This window comes from Malania oleifera, chromosome 5 (assembly GCF_029873635.1).
Source record: "Malania oleifera isolate guangnan ecotype guangnan chromosome 5, ASM2987363v1, whole genome shotgun sequence".
In the NCBI taxonomy this organism is placed as follows: Eukaryota; Viridiplantae; Streptophyta; class Magnoliopsida; order Santalales; family Ximeniaceae; genus Malania; species Malania oleifera.
The window spans coordinates 57,115,358-57,137,663 of NC_080421.1; the positions used below are offsets into that span (position 1 = coordinate 57,115,358).

A 22,306-nucleotide genomic window follows, 5' to 3' on the forward strand; every position below is an offset into this window, starting at 1 on the left:
ACTAAAAAATTTTAGCCAAAGACAACTCTAAGCCCCACACACACAACCATGATGTTTCCAACTAGTTAGCTAGTTGGAAATTGGCGAAAATAATGTCCTCATTTATTCCAATTTGAGGGTTCTTCATTTGAGACGTGAAGGCAGAAACCCAAAATTCTATAAAATTAGAATTTACACATTAAACCACAAAATGTCATGTTCAAATATTATTCAATTTGATGTTCCCAAAATACTTATTTTTATTTATAAAAAATTTAATTTTAAATTTCAATTTATTTGAATTGGGATAAAATGTAATAGAAAATTATTTTAAATTTTGTTCGAATCCATTCAAATCCAAATATACTCGCAAACACTATCTTGGCATTTATTTTAAATACAAAATACAATAAAATAAAAAAGAATCTATTTTAATAATTTTACCTAATTTATTATATAATTTTTCATCCCAGCATTTTGCTAACATTCAAGATTAAAATTAAAGGTTAAATGCTCATAATTCATTGTAATCCTAGAAGTGTGTTAGGAGAGGGAAAAAAACAATTTAATTTGTATTTTTCAATTTGACAGGAAAGGAACGTCAATACAATTAACCAACATCTTCACGGAACAGTAAATTTAGTGATACCAAGACATAATTATACTCAGTTTAGGCTGCTAAGTGAATCAGTGGACAGATCTGTGAATCAAACATAAGCTCATCATTGATTTTGTTTTTGCATTTTAGGCCTAATGATTTTAATATTTTTATACAATTGAATACATTATTATCTTTGAAAAAATACCATAACATATATTCTGTGCATACTCTGAAATGAACAACAATTTTATGACAAGAATATTTTTAAACATTGCGTGCAGACCCTTTTTTATACCAGCTCGCAGTTTTCCTGTTCTTTGTTCGACCAGTCCAAGACTGGCACACGAAGACAAATACAAACACCAAAAGAAAAAGCCAAGTTTTGGTAATAATGGGACTTCGGTAGTTTCTCTCATCAAGGAGTATTGAAATCCAGAAGGCACTGGCTTACATTCTGAAATGATTTGGCCATTAAACAGCGTGCATTAGTGAAATAACTAAGTAATTTCTCTTCTACGAACAGAAGATGGGGGCAGTATACACTTCCAAATGATTTCCACTAAACAGAACAATTTATACAAAAAGAATGTGCCTTACATGATAATTATGCTGTATTATCGAAGCCAACCAGCATTTTCTAGTTGGCAGTAGCGTTTGAACTATTATTTCCATCTTCCGACTCCACACTGACTTCTTTTGATTGACAAAAATCATCAGAAGGGACGTTGATACCGGCGAATCCAACCATGACAGCTGCAGCTCCAAGGTAATCCATAGGATGAGGGGCATTGCCTGTTAGCGAATCCACAACTGCTGCTAATGGAACCTGAATTGTCAGACCAGCAGTTGCAACTGTTGTCGACGTCAGAAGAACGGCCCTAGCCCACAAGTAATCGCTCAGCACGTTATCCAACAAACCTGAAGCATGATGGAAAATTTTTGCATTGAGAAGAGGCAAAATACACTGCCAGCTTTACAGGGTTAGAACTATAGCAACACAATAGCTACATCTTATGCTAGACAACAGCAACGGATTTGATTCCAACTGATTTCAAAAGAAAATTACAACCCTAAATTCATACAAAACCTGCTATAATTAAGGAAAGCAAACCTGTCGTACAAACTTAAGATCAGCTTGTTCAAAGAGGTAAATGAACTGTCTATCAACAAGCCTAATTCATTAACTGGTATCCTGAGGCATCTGAAGTGATCTCAGGGTAAATAATTGACCTCAGAGGAAATAGACATCCAGCAAGTAAAACGTAGGGTGTAGGCTGCATCTCAAAATGACCTCAGAGTAAATAGACTTCAAGCAAGTCAAAGGTAGGGTATAGGTACATTTTAAAGCTGTAAAAAAAAAACAAATTTTGCCGTTTAATGACTGCCCCGAGGTTTAAAACAGAGCCTTTGAAAGATCAGTTTCTTGTGAAACAAGACCATTGTCCAGGTCTCCCATCTCATATTATGCAGGCTTCAATAAAATTACATACACAACATAACCAAAAATTCCAAAAATATTGATCTCCAACTTGTATTCCCACGATATATAGATATGCATACATACATACATACATTATATATATATATATATGGGGGAAGAGAGAGAGAGAGACTTCACTAAGACAGAATGCACAAGGAGCATAAGAAATGAAGAGATAGTAAAGAAGAAAAATAATAGAATCAAAAAAGTGCAGCCATTCACTAAACCCAATTCACCCCCCACCCCCTCTCAGGTTGCCCTTTGGGACAATATTTTTCATGAATCAACTGTTCGAAGAACCCAGATAATGGATGAGAAGTGAGACGAAAGGAAATTTGAGAAGTGTATGATGGATCAATTGAAAGGAATTTTCATTAAAAAATACTGAGCCAACCGATAATTCAGAGATAAGAGAGAGAATTGAGAGAATTAGACGAAAAAGAAGAAGAAGAGAGATAAAAGGAGGAAGAGAAGAAGAATAGCAAGAACCTGCAGTAGAGAGAGAGAGAGAGAGAGAGAGAGGGAAACTGCAATCTGATTCAAACAATATCTGTACAATAACTTGCATGTCCAGCATTTATACCACTGCTACAACTGAGACATATTTATATAAAAAACCCAACAAAGCAAGGGACTACAAAATAACCCCAAAGTACTTAAATACAAAAAATAAAATACAAAAAATAAACCTAAATTAACCAAACTTCTTAAATAAATAGAAATATCTCAACCTAAAATTAAAGTCCTAGCTACCAAATAAACATCTAAAGTTCTCCATTAATGGTTCTCCATCAAACTCCCCTTGTCAGAGAAAACTCAACCTCCAGTTTTGAAAAGGCATTTTAGTAGCTTTAACTTCATGAGTGGAAACAAAGTCAAACATGTAGGCAAATCAAGAGGATACATGATCTGCATTTCATCATCAATCACCACTGCTGAGTATCTATAAGATCCTTCAACTGCAAGTACCATAGAAGGCCGCAATGTCCTCTGATATAGTATCAAGTCCGCCAACAAGAAATCAATTTAATATCCAAATCTATTGGCCACTCGAGCAAATATGCATTTGGTCCATATTCTAGGATGATGGACAATGTTTCTTTAGAATTGGATAAGGAAAATGTAGATGGAGAAGATGCCAGTGATGGAGGAACAAGTTTACTGGATTGAGGAGAAATAATCTCAAGAGGATTTTTAACAATATGTTCCATGATTACATAATTTTCAACAAACTCTGGAGCAACCAATTGTTCCTCACTCTTTGGGTTGGAAATGGAAAAATAAGGTTGAAAAGCAAGGTCATTGACAAACATATCTGTCCTAGTAGCTGGCAACTCATCTTGATGTTCATTGCAAGTCTCAACAACCAAGTTCGATGACAAGTCAAGGTCCATCTCTGACCTAGAGGCTCTAGCAGCGTTTTAAGGCCACTAAAGACAAGTCTACAGCCTCATTTTTTTATAGGATTCACAACTCATGTCTGCAAGAGAATCAAAAAATTGTGCACAAGTAATATGCAAATTATTCATGTACTCATGATACTCAATTACACAACAGTTTGCATGGGCACTTATGACATTTGATTGTTTACCCTCAACAATTTTGAGTTTTTTCTTGAACATGAGGATCTTGGAATACCTCGTGACCATGGAAAAATTGATCAAGACTGATGAAACTTTTTAAAATAGGAAATGGGGTTTTGGTTGGTAGCTGGAGAAATCTCTCAGCTTCCAAAGCAATGTGGTAAGCTTCAAATAAAGTAGTGGGACGTTTTTTAACATTTATATGCCTTTTGATTCCATGATCTCTTACCCTTTCTTGAACAAAATTACCATTCTAGGTTCCTTGTTAAGAGCACATGGATAAATAAGGTCTCTAGATTTAAGGTAATAATCTGTGACACTAGAAGAAAGTGGTCTAAGACTACAAAGTTGGTCCAACAATAATTGTTGAGAATTGCCAGCTAGGTAGGGCCCATATATACGGATCTGACTTTATTTTTAGCCAGAAAGTTAATATGGACCAATTGAAATTCAAACAAGTACCATAGAGATAAGCAACATTAATTCAATTTCTATGGAGTCCGAGTAGTGTAAGTCTACGCAACCTTACCAAAGGCCTTTAGAGGCTCATTGATGTTCAAACTTGAAGAATGGAGTGGGCACACTGAATTTGCCCTTCCAAAGGCATGAATCAAACAATCAAAGTTTGATTCCTTCGTACCAACACCAAAATATTGTGAAGGTAACTAATTCATCTCCGTAAATCTCAAAATACAGCAGTCACACCTCAATCTGAATGCTGGCAAGCCTTTAAAACTCAGAAATTTGAGTTGGCAGTCCAAGATCAATCTAGCTTCCCAATTTCTTAAGTCTCCACGAAAAAAAAAAAAACCTACAAAATGCAAGAAATTAAGTTTGAATCCAGTGTTGCTGAAATTATCCTCCAAACATGTAACTTGCACTAACACTGCAATTTTCCTCAATTTTGCTTCAAAATCGCAAGGGAAAACGAAATTTATCATGGCTGGAGGCAATTTCTCACAAATTTGGAAGCAGGAAAACAGTCTAGAAATTTCTCACTAGCAGGTCGGAGTGTGGCATGCATGCACTGCCAGCGAGGCTCCTCCAGCAATGAAACTCTGGCAGGTGGCAGATCAAGGATTGGGACTTGGGATTGAATGATAGTGGTCATGTGTCAAGAGAATACAGGCATATCTGAGCTTTTACAAGGGGGTCGGTTGAACACGTTTTTCAAGTGGCACATGGGCCCACACCCTTTGTCGGGTGAAGGTGAAATTGTAGGGGAGGGTGTTTCAGTGGTCTCTGTCTGTGATGGTGAAGGAGGTGCTGTGAATTGATGCCCTGAATTAGGGTTTTGAAATCAGGGGCGCTACTGTAATCTTTGGGAGGAAGGTTCATATGAACAGTGCTTTTTCAATTTCTACGATTTCTGAACTTCAAATGGCTGCGCAGCGATCATTAAAGAGAATTGACAGAAATTCTGATACCAATTTTCTGTAGGACAAGTAATTGAATTCAGAGAGGAGAGAGAATTGACAGAATTAGAACGGCTGCATGGTGATTTTGGTTTGTTCTGATACCAATTTGATTTAGGACAAGTAATAGAATTCAGAGATAAGAGAGAGAGTTGAGAGAAGAAGAGAAGCAGCAGCAGCAGCAACAGAATAAGTACAGAGATGGAGAAGGAACAGAACAGACATGAGAGACAGAATTAAAAGAGAGAAAACAGAAGGAAGGAGGAGGAAGAAGAAGGAAAGTGGAACCTGTGGAGAGAGAGAGAGAGAGAGAGAGAGGAGGGAACTGCAATCTGATTCAAACAATAACAGTACAATAACTTACATATCCAGCACTTATACCACTACTACTATTAATGCATATTGACATAAAAACCCCAATAAAACAAGGAATCACAAAATAACTACTTAAATACACAAAATAAACCTAAATTAACCAAACTTCTAAAATGACCAGAAACTAAAAAAAGTTCTAGCTACCGAATAAATATCTTAAGTTCTCCATTGGTGGTTCTCCATCAGCAAATCTACAAACTAGATGGCCAAAAATTATCGAGCCATGTAATACAATGCATTTTGGCTTAAGCCTTAACATATTTTAGCCAGGAACATATAGTTGTTGGTTTGCCCAAATATAAGCATGCCACCTGTTTAATTCAGGAGCTTCAGTATCCAACAGAGCAAAAAACACCTCTTTTATTTTTTTCCTTTTCTAGTTTTGTGTAATCATCAATGCCTGCCTAAGTTTCTAAAGTTGATGAGAATCTTTTGAAAGATTGTAAAATGACTTTATATCATACAAGTTCTGAGTCATGAAAAGGCAATTTACATCTAGGATAGGTATTACACATTACATACTTTATATCATACAAGTTCCAAGTCATGAACAGGCAATTTACATCTAGGATAGGTATTACACATCACATCTGGTCATTTTTCACAATCACTTTACCATTGAAGTTTTTTTAATTTTCCCAATGCCAAGGAAGGGTGGGCTGAGGGTGGGGATGGGGTTGTGGATTCTACATGTTGTAAATTAGGTGGCTCTTGATCAAGTGTTAAGTTTTGAACATTCATTCGAACTCTAAATTAGTTAACTAATAACCAATTTAAACAACCGCTGAAACACCCAAAAAAAAAAACAGAGAATAGATTTATGGGTTCGATACCTTGTATGTAATAGAACTCATGCTTGAAAGACCACTACAACAACAACAACAAAACCAAGCCTTAAGTCCCACTAGGTGGGGTCGGCTATATGAATCTTTTTCCGCCAATTTATGCGATCATGGACTATTTCTTTTGACAGATTCAGGAATATTAAATTCTTACTCACTATCTCTTTCAAGTTATTTTAAGTCTACCCCTACCCCTTCTATTGCCCCCCACAATAATTAACTCACTCTTCCTCACTAGTGCAATATGTGGCCTACATCCCACTAGGTGGGGTTGGCTATATGAATCATTTTCCGCCAATTTTTGCGATCATGGACCATTTCTTTTGACAGATTCAGGGATATTAAATCCTTACTCACTATCTCCTTCAATTTATTTTAGGTCTACCCCTACCCCTTCTACTGCCCCCCACAATAATTAACTCACTCTTCCTCGCTAGTGCACTATGCAGCCTACATTGCAAGTGTCCATACCAATATTAGACAATATTAACCAAGAAAGCACCTTTTCAACCTGTTCCCATCATAATTTACCAAGGTCTTCAAATTCACTAGTTCCCTTTTATGCTTCAACTTTCAACTTATGCCACCCATGTGCACTTCATTTTCTCCAATATCAGTCAATTTTAAGTCCATTTTATACAAAAGATTTTGAGCTTCTAACTCCTTCTTAGGAACCTCGACACGGGTGTAGGCGAAATTCCATCCCTTCACTGCGTATTTCTATCTAGCCCATAATTATCAAAAATAGAAATTCCCTCTAAACCTTCCAATGGGGATGGATGAACATACGATAAATCCCCTCTTTCTTTATAATCATCCAACAACCACCGCCCACTGCAGTCAAGCTCACTAAAATCATCACTTTCCAAATATGAAAAGTTCCCCATTTCTTTCTTTCTTTTCTTTTCTTTACTTGCCCCATTACTAACCCAACCTCCTCCTTAGCATGAAATCTTCCACTATGGTACGCTCTCCCTTAGAATCCCTCCTTAATATCTTAGCCACTGACCCACCAGATTTTTGTCTCTCATCTTCAAAGACCCTCCTCATCTCAACACCCATAGAAACCGCCTTCCAATGAGTATAAACTTTGTTTCCCTCAAATTTGTTATTATTTAGACCAAAACCATCAGCTTTCCCGCAAGGCATCTTCATATTTTTAATTCTTTTGCATCCCACCTTTTAATCTCTCTACAAAACTAGACACATTTTTAATCCCACTATCTTGTTTCAGATCTAAATCGCTAATACTCTGAGTTAGTTCCAAACCTTGATCAGTTAGACTACTAATAAGGAGAGTAGTAGACTTGGAAATGGATTCTACTATCAAAGGGACTAAGATCCTCCTTCCCAGTAATTGCTCTCCACATTTTAGGATCCAGAAAAGTATTTTGGGCTTGCCCACTTTTTCTATCCAGCAAGGAAGTTCCTAGATCCTCTTACACAAACCATAATCCTGACTCCACCAAGGCCCATCTGCATAGAGCCCAAAGGCAGAGCTCCCTGTCTCCACATTAAAATCCAAATCAGACTTTCCTGAACATTGGGCCTGTTTGGTTTTAAATAAAGGCCGCGACCGTTACGTAACGCCGTCACGTAGCGGTTTTTTGGGTTACCCATACCGTTACACACCGTGAAATCAGTAGGAATAAAAATCACGACTGTAGCAGCCATTACGGACCGTGACTATTACATAAAGGCCGCTACAGCCGTTATGTAATGCTACAAGACTATTACATCAAAAAATTTATTTTACTTTTTACTTTTTCTTCTCACTTTTTCCCTCTATTTCATAGATCATTCTCAATATAGCATGTGGTGAGAGGGCGAAAAGATTATAATGAGGATGACAACAATACAAAATTTACTATTTCTTTAAATACTCACAAGAGATGCATTAATTAACAATTTGAAAATGCTAACTTGTTAGGAAAATATTTTATTTTGATAATATTAGTAATATGATATTTATGTTCTATAATTTTCAACTTCAACCTTCTTTCTTTCCGAGCTATTTTATATTTTTATTATTTGTATGTCTTATGTGTCTAATAAATTAATGGTGTATAATGTATTTTGTTTTATTAATTAATTTAGCAGACATAAGAATTTATCACAAATAAGAACAATGAGAAGTATAAATACGCATACACACGTAATTTTTCTATCAATGGTGGTTTAAAACAAATGTAAACTTGTTGCCCTTACCAAATAACTTAGTTACTACTTGAACTAAAGGATCCAAAATACACTAAAACTCTTTCTAAGGGCTAAAAGCTTAAAACATGCAAGTACGCTAATATGCACAAAGTTGTGCGTGCTTCAAAAAAATTCACATCTGTTACACCCACTTCCCATTATGTAACATCCGCTACTCCCGCTTCTCGTTACACCCGTTACCATTACATTACGCTACCTACTACCGCAATTTAAAACCATAGCCTATTCAAATAAGTGGCCCAATTTGTTCAAAAAGCCAAGCTTCCTTTATCAATAATTTGGGCCAGATCCAACACAAGAAATACACCCCCAGCCCAGTCCTCTTTGAAATCTCCTCCATGAACGCAACTCTAGCTGCATCTGAGAGAAGCATAACTCCCGTCGGAAACCTAGCTTCCTTCACCTTCTAATCAATTGATTCCAGTCGGTCTGTGGTGGAACTGACTTCAAAACCCCATGGGCTTTCATCTGCATCATACCTCCACACTGACAGCATCGTTCTTCTCTCCTAGCCATCACATCCAGATTTTCAGAAAGAGGTTGACTACAAGCTCCACATCTTCATCTTTTTTGCCTTCCTGCACCACCTAACTCCATGACCTGGGACGTGAAGGGTCATCTGCACCTTCACCAACAGAATCCTTTCAAAATTCCTTATCAATCTCGCAATAATCCTTTGAAAAGTTTCTCCACCCGCTGCCCTTTGCACCCCCAGTAATGAAAACTGCAAATTTCCTTCCTTTCCACCCTAACCCTAACTCCAAAAACTTTCCCACCTTCATCCTTCGTCCATCTAATCAACATCCAATATTATATGATATCCTTGCGAATACTACAGTAGCCCCTTTCCATCCGACTGAAGATCAACAACCCATCAGTGAACCAAAAAGTTGCCTCCTTAGACAGCCTAACCTATCTGTTTCAAGCAAGCATTGTTTTCAAATATGAGAAAGGAAAAATCTCCCCGATCTTGTCCAGATGCAGATCAAAGGATTTTCCTTCAATCAAGATCGAATGATTCACCATAGCCTACAGCATAAGGCTCCATAGCCCCTCATGCACAAGCGAGAGAGGATTGTAGCAGGACAAGAGGGAAAGAGAAAGGGGGGTGGAGAGAGAGAGAGAGAGAGAGAGAGAAACATTTTCTGAGCCCTATATTTGCAGCTCCCTTTACCATGTTAAATTTTTAAACATCATTAGCTCACTTCATTACTTGAGAACCTTAAAACAAAAAAAACAAAAAAAAAAAGAAAAGAAAAGAAAACATGAAACCAGTCCAAAACTGCAGATGATTTTACATTTCACACAGAAAAATTGCATAAAAAAAATTACAGATAATAAGGGAAAATCTGATCACATAAAAAATTAAAATAAAAATGAAATTTCCATCATTTTGCCACCTTCTGTCAATTCGCCCAATTAAGAGCATTTTCCTCCATTAGATTAAGGGCTGTTAAATCCTTCCTCAGTACCTCATTCTAAGTTATTTTAGGCCTACCCCTACCCCTTTTCATGTCGAAAACAATAACTAACTCACTCCTCCCCACAAGATGGTTTAAACTTTCACCTAGATGACCAAACACTTAGTCAAAAAACAAATCTACAAAAAAAGAATAATTAGTCTTTAATCACAATTTCATTCATTAGGATGGTTAAATGATTTAAAATTTCACCTAGATGACCAAACACTGAAGGGCTCAAGAGCTTGATGCTTCACTAAGTTCAAGATTTTGCAACTGAATCCACTAGGTTGGTTCTTTAAATGTTTGAGCTTTAAACAATTCGACATTTTCCCAGACAGAAAAACACCAAAGGGCTCAAGGATATGGGTGGTTTGAACCCCAGCATTGAATAGCTGGTCATCAGAATCTCAGAATTGCAGTATTGCAGGTAACAGTTACCATAATTGCAGGGACAGTGGGGGGGCAGATCCTCATCACTGTAGAGGCAACTCCTCATTATCATCATTTGCCATCAGAATAAGAAGAAATTGAGAGAAAGAAAGAGTCAAATGAGATGAAGAAGAATGGAGAGAGGTTTAAATTAGGGGCAACAAATTGTCCTCTTTACCAGAAAAGAAAGAAGGATAGAGGTTGTGTTTTCATCTAAAATCTCTCATTCAAGCTCTTACAGAATAAGATGCGAGTATGCCACTCAATCACTCATTTGCTGAGAGCATGTTCAGAAGAATTAATTGATATTTCCAAATGCAATCATTTCACTATAGCCTCTATTCAGAGGCTTTTAAGAGAGAACAGAAAGCCCCTTAGACTTTTATTGCATTTAGGAAGAGTTTCACCAAGTGAAAAATTGCAATAGCTTTCCTAATTGTGCAACATTTCCCACTAAAATAGTCACCTACTTCACAGTCAATACTATCCAAGTCCAATATCCAGCAGACATGCAATATTTCCATCATGGTTTAAAAATCGGACCAGTGACCAACCCGGTAAAGCCACTGGGTTGGTCAGACCATTCGAACTAGTGGTCAAACTGGTGATATGTATTATTATATATTTGAAATTAAATATAACATAAGACTAAGAAATTATTTGATCCAATTAAAGCTATTTTAATTTTTTGTATTATGTCTCATATATTTAAATTTTTATGAACTTGGATGAAAATAACAATTTTCTATTTCATTTTTTACCCAAATTCAGACAAATCTAAATCTAAGATCATACATTAAGTATTACTTGGTCAATTTTGAAGCAGAATTTTATATAAATATACACTATACACACACACTTATGTATTGAGATATGTAATTTATATTTCTAAATATACATATAGATAATATACAAACTCATTCAACTACTTATGTATGTATTGAGATACATACAATATATAAATTTGCTAATTTAACATTAGCACAAAAGAATTGTTGGTCGGGTGGTAAATTCCTGTTCCTTTTCCCCTGTTGTTGGGGGTTCAATTTTAACAGGGAGCATCCCACTTAATTTTTTTTTTTTTTTAAAGAGTAGAAACATTATACAGGCAGCTGGGTCAACCCAGTCAACTCAACGGATCAGGCCAGATCAGACCAATTCACCCTAGTCAGACCAGGTTAACGCCAGCTTGCAAAAAATTTTGATTCTCTGACATAGCCAGTCCGGCTTTCAAAACCATGATTTCCATTACAGAGAGTTCTTAAAGTATTTAGGTTTTTCCAGTTTTTCTTGCATAGCTACCGACCTAATGTGAGATGTTTCTCATAAAAAATAATAATAATAAATCTTAGTTATTGTATTAGGAACTTCAGCAGAGAATCCTAGGCATGGCATGACAAAATCCACAAATAATTTCTCATGAAGTGTCTGGTTATCTTAATAAAATTAGCTTGGACAAATTTTACACTTGAAATTAGAGATGGACAAGTAAATTTTGGGAATTGAACAATTCATCTCAATGGGTCTACAGATCTGAAAACCTTAATCACATCATACCATGAGAAGCATCTTAGACTAAGATCCAGCCAACAGTCATTATTTTCTCCTGCTGTTGTTGCTATTGTTGGTTTGTGTGTGTGTGTGTGTGGGTTTTTGAATAAGAAAACCATCAAAATATTAAGCATCAGTCAAATACAACTAGAAGAAGAAAAAAACAAAAGGCTAGCTCACAACAAAGAAGAAGAGGATCAAACGTTTTAAACTATTCAAAATTCCCCCTAATATCCAATAAAAATCCACTGAACAATTTGATTAATCTCCAAAGAAGATTGCCCATAGTGTTTAGAATTCCTTGCTCTCCATATATTGTATACGACAGAGATCCAAGATAACTGGCAAAAGATACTTGAGGCAGTGTCACTGCCCCCAAGAAAAGAAAACCAAACCAAAAGTTAGTATCTCAGCTCTGAGAAGACATCTGAACCCCCATCTTGCTGAAGGTTTTAGAATAAATTTTGGAGGAGAAAAGACAGTCTAAGAAAAGATGCTCCCTGAAAGTTGATGTAGGACGGGAATTAAATAAAATAAAACAGGACCTATCAGTTTTACCCCATTTTCACAGCTTCTCTTGATATCATTAATGTAACTTGGGGATCTTCTAGTCCAACTCCAATAATCATTAGCAATAATTCCAGCAACGACAGCATCACAAGAAAGATCGAAGTCACCAGACCTACCCTATACATAGTGACAAAGGGATTAGCACACAATGCTGATTGTCAAAGAATAAGGAGGTGAAAGTACCCTTTCCAATTATGCTTGATACAACAGTAGAAATCTTAGCTAGTTGCAATTGAAGTTCTCTTGATTAATTATCTTCAGCCTGCAATATAAGGTTGAAGAGATTTAATATTTTCTTCCCATATGATCCTTATTTTTGTCTTTGTTCTCACATGTCAAAAGTATGGCATGTCAAGTTGTATAAACTATAATGCAACTTGGTTGGTTAATTCCCTTGATTGAAAGCTTGTTAATAGTTAGAGGATGTTTGTGCTGGATAGGCTCTAAATAGAGCCGGTTCACCGAATGAGTTTTCAATTAAGAGACCGATTGTGTTTGGCTAGACATCTAAAATATTTCTGATTGCCTCTTATTCAATCAGCATCAAGAATGATGCTTAATTTCATTCCGACACAAAACCTCTCACCTCACCGTATTCCTTCACCATTTCTCTCTCTCTCTCTCTCAAAGACAACCAGGCTAGGCCTTTTCTCGATCATGAAGCGTGAATGGTCTCTGCCAGTCCAGCAATGGATCCAACTCCCGAGGAATATCATCTCAATTCCACGAGCTAGATCACGACAAGCTGCAATTAGACAGCAATTTTGTCATTTTTACATAATTCCATGAAATATTTTTTTCTAGAATTTGAGTTTGAAGAAAAAGAAGAAGAAGAAGAAGAATATCTGGCAGATGAAGGAATTTTTTTGAAGGATGAACCGGAACTTCTAGCAATTTTTTGGGGAGATGGGCAGAAAGATATATAACTTCTAGAATATTTTTCTAGCGAGAAAATCTGAGCCAGACAAATAAATTCTACCAAGAAGATCTGGTTTTTTTTCCCCTGCAAAGATGATGCCTAGCAATACATTTCAGATTATTTTTCTTTTTTCTACAATATACACTATACATATTAGTTTTTTTTAATTCATACATGAAAATTTATAAACATTTGTTTTTTTTTTTTATTTATAACTGAATAATTTTCCGTTCTTATGTTTTTTTTATTTTTTTAAGTTCTAATGAAAACGTTTAAGGATTAAAATATTTTTTAAAAATACACATATTCAGATCTTTGCCAAATGACCTAAACTATTCAATATTCATGGGTTTAATTTATTATAATTCCAGTTCATAGATTCAGAACTGGATTCAGCATCTAGCAATTAATGCTTAAATTTATCAAACATCCCCTTAGATTGTAGCATCCTACAAAGGTTACAAAGTTCATGTCATTGTTTTTGTTTTGTTTTATTAATATTACTGTATTATTAATCAGCCACTGCTTTTTTTTTTTTAGTTTTTAGGTTTTTTTTTTTTTTTTTTTTGGGTAACAAAAGAAATTCATTGATAGATTAAGAATGTAGAAATAGGTGGAAAGGGATAAAGTTCCTGGGCTGGATGGTTTTAATTTAGCTTTTCATCAATATTGTTGGACAGTGGTGAAGAATGACCTAATGAAGGTTTTTAGTGAATTCTATTGGAATGGGGCTTTAAGTAAGAGTATTAATTCTACTATCATCACTTTTGTGCCAACAAAAAGTAGGTCTATCAAGATTTATGATCATAGACCGATTAGCTTAGTTTCTAGTGTTTATAAATTAATCACTAAAGTGCTAGCTAATAGGTTAAGAGTGCTGATTGATAAGACTATTTCTAAGGCCTAGAGAGCATTTGTTTTGGGGGGGTGGGGGGGAGGGACACAGATTGTGGATTAAATCTTGATTGGACTTTGAAAAAGCTTATGATAGAGTGAGTTGGAATTTTTTGGATAAGATTTTAGTGAGAAAGGGGTTCGGAGAAAGATGGCGCAGATGGATTAAAGGTGGTATGCCTAATGTGAATTTTGCAATGATAATGAATGGTAAGCCATGAGCCTAATCTTGGTTTAGGGACACAAGGGGGATTAGACAAGGAGATCCTCTTTCTCTGATCTTGTTTTAGTGGCTCATGTTTTGAGTAGGTCGGTTGAAAGGGCGGCTGATAGAGGTTTAGTGGAAGGTATTAAAGTGGGCAGGGAGGTGATCATGGTGTCATACCTTCAGTTTGCAGATGACACTATCTATTTCCTAGCGGATCATAAGCCATCTTTCCTAAATGTATTGGGGCTTCTTCAAATTTTTGAAAGGCTCTCGGGGTTTAAGATTAATATAGGAAAGAATGGTATCACAGCTATTAATGTGCCTATAGAGAGTGTTAGGGAATTAGCCTTGGAAGTTGGGTGTGCTGAGTTTGGGTGGTCAAAGTCCTATCTAGGGGTTTCTTTGGAGGGCAATCCTACAGTAACCAGTTTTGCGGATCTGGTGGTGGGGAGAGTGTACAAGCGTTTAAATGGGTGGAAGTGAAGAAGTGAGCCCCTTTTTCTTTGGGAGGGAGGATTACTCTAATTCAAGCATGTTTTTCTAGTATTCCGTTGTATTTTCTGCCTACTTTTAAAATTCCAATGGGAGTCACTAGTAAGATTGAGAGAATTATGAGAGATTTTCTTTGGTCAAGTGTAGGCGGTTTTAAGGATCATTTAAAGAGTTGGGAGGTGATTTGTAGGGCTAAGATGGAGGGTGGTTTGGGTCTTGGAACTTTGGTGTCTAAGAACACATCTCTTTTGGCTAAATGGCTTTGGCAGTTCCCATTAGAGGTTTCTTCCTTGTGGCATAAAGTTATCAAAGGTAAATTTGGACCTGATAGGAATGGGTGGGACACTAATTTGGGTTGTAGATGTTCTTAAAAAAGCCCATGGAGAGCTATTTCTCTCTTTAAAGGGCTGTAATATCATTTTTTGGAAAGACCTTTGGTTGGGGAATGTTGTTCTGGCCACCTCTTTTCCTCACCTATTTTGTTTCAACTCAGGGCAAAATGATCCCATTTCTTCGTTTAGTGTAAATTCAGGCAGTCCTCTACCTTCGTGGGACTTTCATTCTAAGAGAGCCTTGAATGATAGAGAAACTATTGAATTGTAAGGTATCTTCCGAGGCTGATAGTCGATCTTAGTTGTTGGATTTCTCAGGTGTTTTTTCTTGTAAATCTTTCTATGATTTCTTGGTTGTTACCAGTTTCTCCTTTCCACTCTACAAAGTAATCCGGAAGGTCAAAATCCCTCCAAAGAGCAAAGCATTTCTTAGCTTAGTTCTGCTTAATAGAGTAAATACTAATGACCTGCTGAAGATGAGGAGATCTTTAAAGGCTCTCTCTCCTGATATATGTATGCTTTGTTTTGATTGTTCAGAATCTGTTTCTCATATTTTCTTGCATTGCAATTTTGCATGGAAGGTTTGGAACAAGCTATTCAATTATTTTGGAGAAAACTGGGCCTGTCCTAGAACAGTGGAGGAGTTCTTGATAGTATCTTTTGTGGGGTTTGGGAGGAAGAAGGAATTGCTTTATGGAATTGTGCTTTATTTGCAGTGTTTTGGGGCGTGTGGAAGGAATGCATATTTTTTCAAGGAAGAAGATACCATATTGGTTGGTGTGGGAAAAGGTGCTTTTTATGGCTTCTTTGTGGTGTGTGGGCAACAGATATTTCAAGGGGATGTGTATTTCATCTGTTCAGCATGATTAGCAGTTCCTTCTAAGGGCATGCTGATTTTAGTTTGCTTCCTTTATTTTTTGTGTTTTCTTTTATTTTTATTTTTATATTTTGTTTTATTGGGGATTCCCAGATTTCGTTAAGGAGATGTCTTCTCACCTGATTATACATTCTTTCTATTTCTAATGAATTTCTTTTTCTATCCCAAAAAAAAAAGTACAAATAGGAGAATAAGACATCTCCTTTCCAAACTCTGGGTTACCCTAGAAAAAGCAAAAAAGGAAAACCAAAAAGAACAAAAAAATTACCCAAAGTAATCAGCGAGCCCTAACAAGTCAATAAGGAACGCCAATCACGCAGAATATCAGAAAAACACATCCCCTTGAAGTTCCCATTACCCACACACCAAAGAGAAGCCAAATAGTGAATCTTCTATCAAACCAACAGAAATGACAGCTTCTTCCCTGAGAAAATATGTGTGTCTAATTCCCACCCAAAGGCCCTAAAATACTTCAAAGAGGGCACAATCCCCAAATTCTTTACCTTCCTTTTTCCTACCAAAACCGAGAAGAAATTGCCAAAAACTCCTCCATTGTCTCTGGACAAACCCAACACTCCCCAAAATAATTGAATAGCATGTTCCAAATCTAAAAGAAGGGCATTACAAAAAAAAACACAAAAACCAAACATTTAGTCACATTAGGCAGTGTTGGCAATATGAATCCACACAATCTACACCAATATTGTCAAATGATTTTAGTTTGAGAAATCCTTTCCCACTACCTCACTCAAGTTATTCTAGGGCAACTCTTCCCCCTCATATAGCCCTCAAATATAACTAAACCACTCTCTCATTGGAGCATTGTTTGCTCTCCATTAGGTGCTCAGACCATCTTCGCCACACTTAGTGCCTTCTACAAATGCAACTCCTAGCCATGGCATAATATCCATGTGTTCATTCCTTATCTCCTTATCTTTTAGAATTATACCATTCATTCATTTGAACTTTCTCAATTCATCCACATTTAGGTAGCATTTCATTCCTAGAATCATTGCCACAACATGACATTCCCGAGAATATCACTGATGGGAAAGGGATGCTGATTCCCAGGAATGTACATAGGATGCTCCTGTCATTGTTTGGTTCAACATGAGATCTGGGTAGATGTTTCAAAAGGATTACTATTGTACCCTCAACCCGTATAATGGGTGCATTAATGTCCATCCCATCAAAATAGAAAGGGAAGTTAGTCCAAAAAATAACACTCCAAGAAAATGGAATTCCCATGAAACTTACCTCCAAGGGAGCATGAGAATGAGATTCCTTTGTTATGTGGAAATCCTTCATTCCCAAGGAATGTGAGATTCCCACCATATTAGATTTCAGCCCCAAAACAAACGTGAGAATGGGATTATAGGATGCCATAGACCTCACATTCTCAGGAATGATGAAAGATGGCAAGAACCAAATGCTGTTTTAATTTTTTTGGATTAACAGTTGCTCAATATTTTGATCCATACTTCAAAGGTCTCTTGATTTGCAACAAATTACTAGTATTGATTTTATTAAGCAGAGTCATCCAAACAAAAGTCTCAATCTTTGGGGGAGCTTTGGCCTTTCAAATACATGAGAAAAAGAAAACAAGAGTTGGAACAGGTTAAAAATTCAAAAAAAGATTTAAAAGAATATACCCCCGAATGATCCAAAGCCTAAGACTGAGTATCCCTAGCTGAGGAAAGATGACAATTGTTTAATAATGACAACGAGGAGAGTTCCATCATCTCTCTATCATTTAGACATCTTCTCAAATGAAAGTCCCAAGAAACCAGAGCGTAGACAGAATCAACCACAAAAAAAGAAATCATACTATCATGCCCTAACATCAATCAGAAGAGGCGAGGATAAAATGTGGATAGGACATCATTTCCCAACCACAAATCTTCCCAAAAACGAATCTGAGAACCCCTTCCCACAACAAAGTTAATACTGAATAAGAGATAAATCTAAGAAATAGATATCCATGGACTCTCTGAAGAACATTGCAAACAAACGAAGGTATCCCACTGATTCACACCCAACACATGATTACTTCTAATCACTTTATTGCCAAAGGGAATGATCTTCTAAAGGGAAACATCATAACCATTTTCTAGCAAAGCAATGTTTTTAGACACTAAATTTCAAAGACCTAGCCTTCCCTCCTTTTTAGATCTACAAACCTCTTCCCACCAAACTAAATGATCTCAAAAACCCCTAACACCTGACCATAAGAAATCTCTCATTATTTTCTCAATCTTATTTGCAATCCCCAATAGAATTTTAAAAATTGACAAATAATATAAGGGAATACTAGATAAACAAGCTTCAATAAGGCTGATTCTACCGTTGAGGGAAAAGAGCGCCCCCTTCCAACCATCCAACCTTTTGGCCACTCTTTCTATCACCAAATTCCAAAAATCCATGGATCAAGGATTGCCCCCTAAAGAACCCCTAAATAAGTCAAAGGCCACTTTAAAAGACCACCCCACCTCAGAAGCCCGCTCCCTACCATGGTCAAAGGGCACATTAGTATTAGCTAGACCACTTCTCCCCAAGTTTATTAAGGCCCCACACCTTCTCAAAGACATGGAGGATAACCAAAATACATCTGAAAGAAGGTCAATGATCCCTCTAGAAAGAAAATAGTACCATCTGCAAACAGAAGATAAGAAACCACGACATCCTCTCTCCCCACTTTCAAACCTTTCACCAACCCCGTATCCGCACCCATATCACCATTTTACTCAACACATCAACTACTAGCACAAACAGAAACGGGAAGAGTGGGTCCCTTATCTTTCTTAAAGCCCTAAACCAAGACTTAGGTTCCCCATTCACAATAACCAAAAACCATACATTGGATAAACAGCCCCTAAACCACCGGCGCCACCACTCGTCAAAACCCTTTCTCACAAAAATATTGTCCAAATAACTCCAACTAACTCTGTCATGAGCCTTCTCAAAATGAATATGAATCCCCTCTTCTTCCTCCTTCAAATATCCTCCACCACCTCACTAGCCACCAAAATGGCATCCACTACCTATCTACCGCCTAGAAAAGCACTTTGAGTTGTAGAAATAGTCTTATCAGCACCACAGTCAACCTATTAGCTAGAACTTTGGTGCTAATCTTATGAACACTAAAGACTAGGCAAATAGGTCTAAAGTACTCTTATCTTAATGGACTTTGATTTCTTAGGCACAAGAATAATAAAAGTAGAGTTAATGCTCTTACTTAGAATCCCATTCCCATAAAATTCATGAAAGGCTTTAAGCAAGTCATCCTTAATAGTACCACAGTAATCTTAGAAAAAGTTAGATTAAAACCATCTAGAGTCGGGGACTTATCCCTGTCCACCCCAAAAACTACCCCACTCACCTGCTCCTCCTCAAAGAGTCTTCTAGAAGCCATGAATTCATCAACCATTAGAATTTCTTGACAAATGAAACATTATAGGGGAAAAAATTCATGTTCAATTTTAAAAAAATGTGAAGAATATCTCTACTTATCTAGTGCCATAACAGCTTTGGGTTTAATTCTCTTGCACTACATGCTATTTGTGAGTGGAAGGTGAGCTCATCAGACAAGAGGGGACCCAAGGAAGTTTTATGTTAGATACAACAGGTAGTTGGGCAAGCAAAAAGATTCAGCAGTGTCCCAACTCAACCCCAACCCCACCCCCCCACCCCCCAAAAAAAAAAAAACTAGCATAAACACACAATTGTTTTCATTGTTGTGAAACAAGGAGAGAATATTAACCACCAATAAATTGATGAAAAGAAGGAAAGGATCGGTCAGCAAGACAAATGAAGTACACAAATCACTATTTGCAATCATTGTTATGAGGCATAAAGTTTTTGGTCTCTAGAATATACAACTACTAGCATCCGTGTGATTGTCTTAGAAAGGAGGATAAAAAGTTGTACTCCTAGAAAGGTTTCTCATTGTAGAGCTAAGAACAAGCAAGTCTGGGATGTCATTTCTCTAGTTATCTGATTGATTACTTTGGAGAGAAAGGAACGTAGATACCTTTAAAGGGAGCGGAACGGATTTTGAGAAGTCAAAAGTGAAATGGTCTTACACTGCACATTTCACTGACTAAGATTTTATGCTTTGATCATGAATCTTTAGTAAATTCTGCTGATATTTCTTTTTTTGCTCTTAATTTAACATTCTTCTAGTGAACATGACTGGCTGACCATTTTGGGCTCATCTCCAATGATGCTTTTGTCTTCTTTTTATTCATAATGGAGGAGTCACCATGAAGTGACCAGCTACTCCCAGGACACCTAGCACAACACCCTGCTACGGGTATCCACTTCAATGATTTGAACTCTTAAGACAGCCCAAAGCTCACCAAATTTTCCAATATCAATATAACATGGTAAGCGTTGCATAAAACTGAAAATCAGAAATCAATAGCCATAATAGGAAGGCCACTTTATGGCATCAACTAATTTTTATAGACCTAAAAACACTAGTAAATATAGTAGATGAGCAAATAAAAAGTTGTAAAGTAAATACAAACCTTTACCGACAATTAGACCAAGCTGCTTCCAGGTAAGCGCATGAAAAGGCTCCAGCTGGGTAAAATTAAGGACAAGAGCAACAGGTAGGAATATCAAGAGGTTGAACAACCCCAAGAATCCAAGGAACTGTGCCATACTGGCATGACCACATTTTCCATCATCATCAGGTAACTTTTTGCGAATAAGGGTGATATATGCAGAATACAAGGCTGCTGACACAAGAGCAAGAATGTCTCCAAGAACAGGGTTGCTAGCAATTGCACTAAGTCCCGTTTCAGAGTCACCCAAGCTGACAATTATTGTTCCTCCCATGCAAAGAAGAACACTCACAAGCTTCACCCATGTAAACTTCTCCCCTAAGAAGGCTAGAGAGACCAAAAAGGTGAAAAGGCTGGAGGCACTGCTTAGAATGGTGTTTGACTGTAGACAACAGGATAGAAAATCTTAGAACATTCAAAACCGATGGAACATATAAACAAGGAAGAAGTGAAGAAGAGTACAAATTTCTAAGATGCTTACCGTGACTGTAGTATACTTCAGCGAGAGATTAAATGTGAGTTGAGCCAGAAACCAAAACGGGCAAATTAACAGGCTGACTTTTGCCACTCTGGTGCGTGTCCATCGGCCTTTCACATCAAGTTGCTCATTAGCAGCCTCACAAACTTTGCTTTGATCTTGTGAAAGCCTTTCAAATTCATATGATTTGCATTTGCTTTCTGAACCAATACCCATCCCATGACTTATTTTTTCCTGCTCCACGACCAACGAAGTTGAACCAACTTTCAGACCTAAATCTCCTTCCCCAAGAAGAGTGATATCCTCGGAATCCCCAAATTCTTGCAAATGGTTATCCTTCTTTTTTCTTGAAAGCCATAGATTTCCATAGGAATCCTCCAAATAACGCCCAATTTCAACTAAGGGGATATAAATCACAAATAAAGAATTGCAAATATACGTAATGAGAAATGGTGAAACACCTGCATCTACAACAGATTGAACCACGAAGCTAGCAGCAATCCAAATCGTTGCAACAGCAAATATATATATCAGACCTAAAACCCATCTCCAAACGTCACTTCTCATATCTTTCGCACCCAATACCAAATCTCCAACAAACACTCAAAAGTCTACAACAATTCCAATTCTAGAACCCTCACTTGAATCCCTCTTCCACCCTGGAAAATCCCACACCCATATTGTAGTTCACACCTGGGCTCACCTAGAAACGACAAAAAGAGATTGAAACTAGGAAGGTTGAAGTAAAGTTGAAATCAAAAATTGCCATAACAATCTAAAAATTCAAAAAAAAAAAAATGGTACTTCGGCCGATACAGGTTTTGATGTTCACAAGTCCGCTTTGGGAATCGAGTTCGAACTTCGAGGCAAAGGTAGAATTGAGTGGCGTTTTCCGGATGATAAAACGATTCTGTCGTGAATTTTTCAGTTCTTATTACGCGGATTTGAATGCGATTACGGAACGCCTACTGCAAAATATTAGGTAGGCGCACTGGCGGAAGAGAAATTTGTTAATATTTATGACATCATT

General features: G+C 36.9%; 1 protein-coding gene across 3 annotated transcripts; it reads right to left on the reverse strand.

The window, feature by feature from the left end:
• Nucleotides 1-960: 960 nt before the first annotated feature.
• On the reverse strand, nt 961-22,266 carry LOC131155450 (thiamine-repressible mitochondrial transport protein THI74). Of its 3 annotated transcripts, none has more exons than XM_058108602.1 (5): nt 22,081-22,255; nt 21,280-21,979; nt 20,760-21,180; nt 1,178-1,498; nt 961-1,034 (listed from the first exon to the last, which is right to left on the reverse strand). In XM_058108602.1, the coding sequence occupies exons 2-4, from the start codon at nt 21,841-21,843 to the stop codon at nt 1,218-1,220; spliced, it is 1,266 nt and encodes a 421-aa protein (XP_057964585.1). In that variant the 5' UTR covers nt 21,844-21,979; nt 22,081-22,255; the 3' UTR covers nt 961-1,034; nt 1,178-1,217. The 3 variants fall into 3 exon arrangements, with proteins under 3 accessions (XP_057964585.1, XP_057964586.1, XP_057964584.1); XM_058108603.1 differs by having other exon boundaries at nt 22,093-22,221; XM_058108601.1 differs by having other exon boundaries at nt 961-1,498; nt 22,081-22,266.
• Between the last annotated feature and the right edge of the window lie 40 nt (nt 22,267-22,306).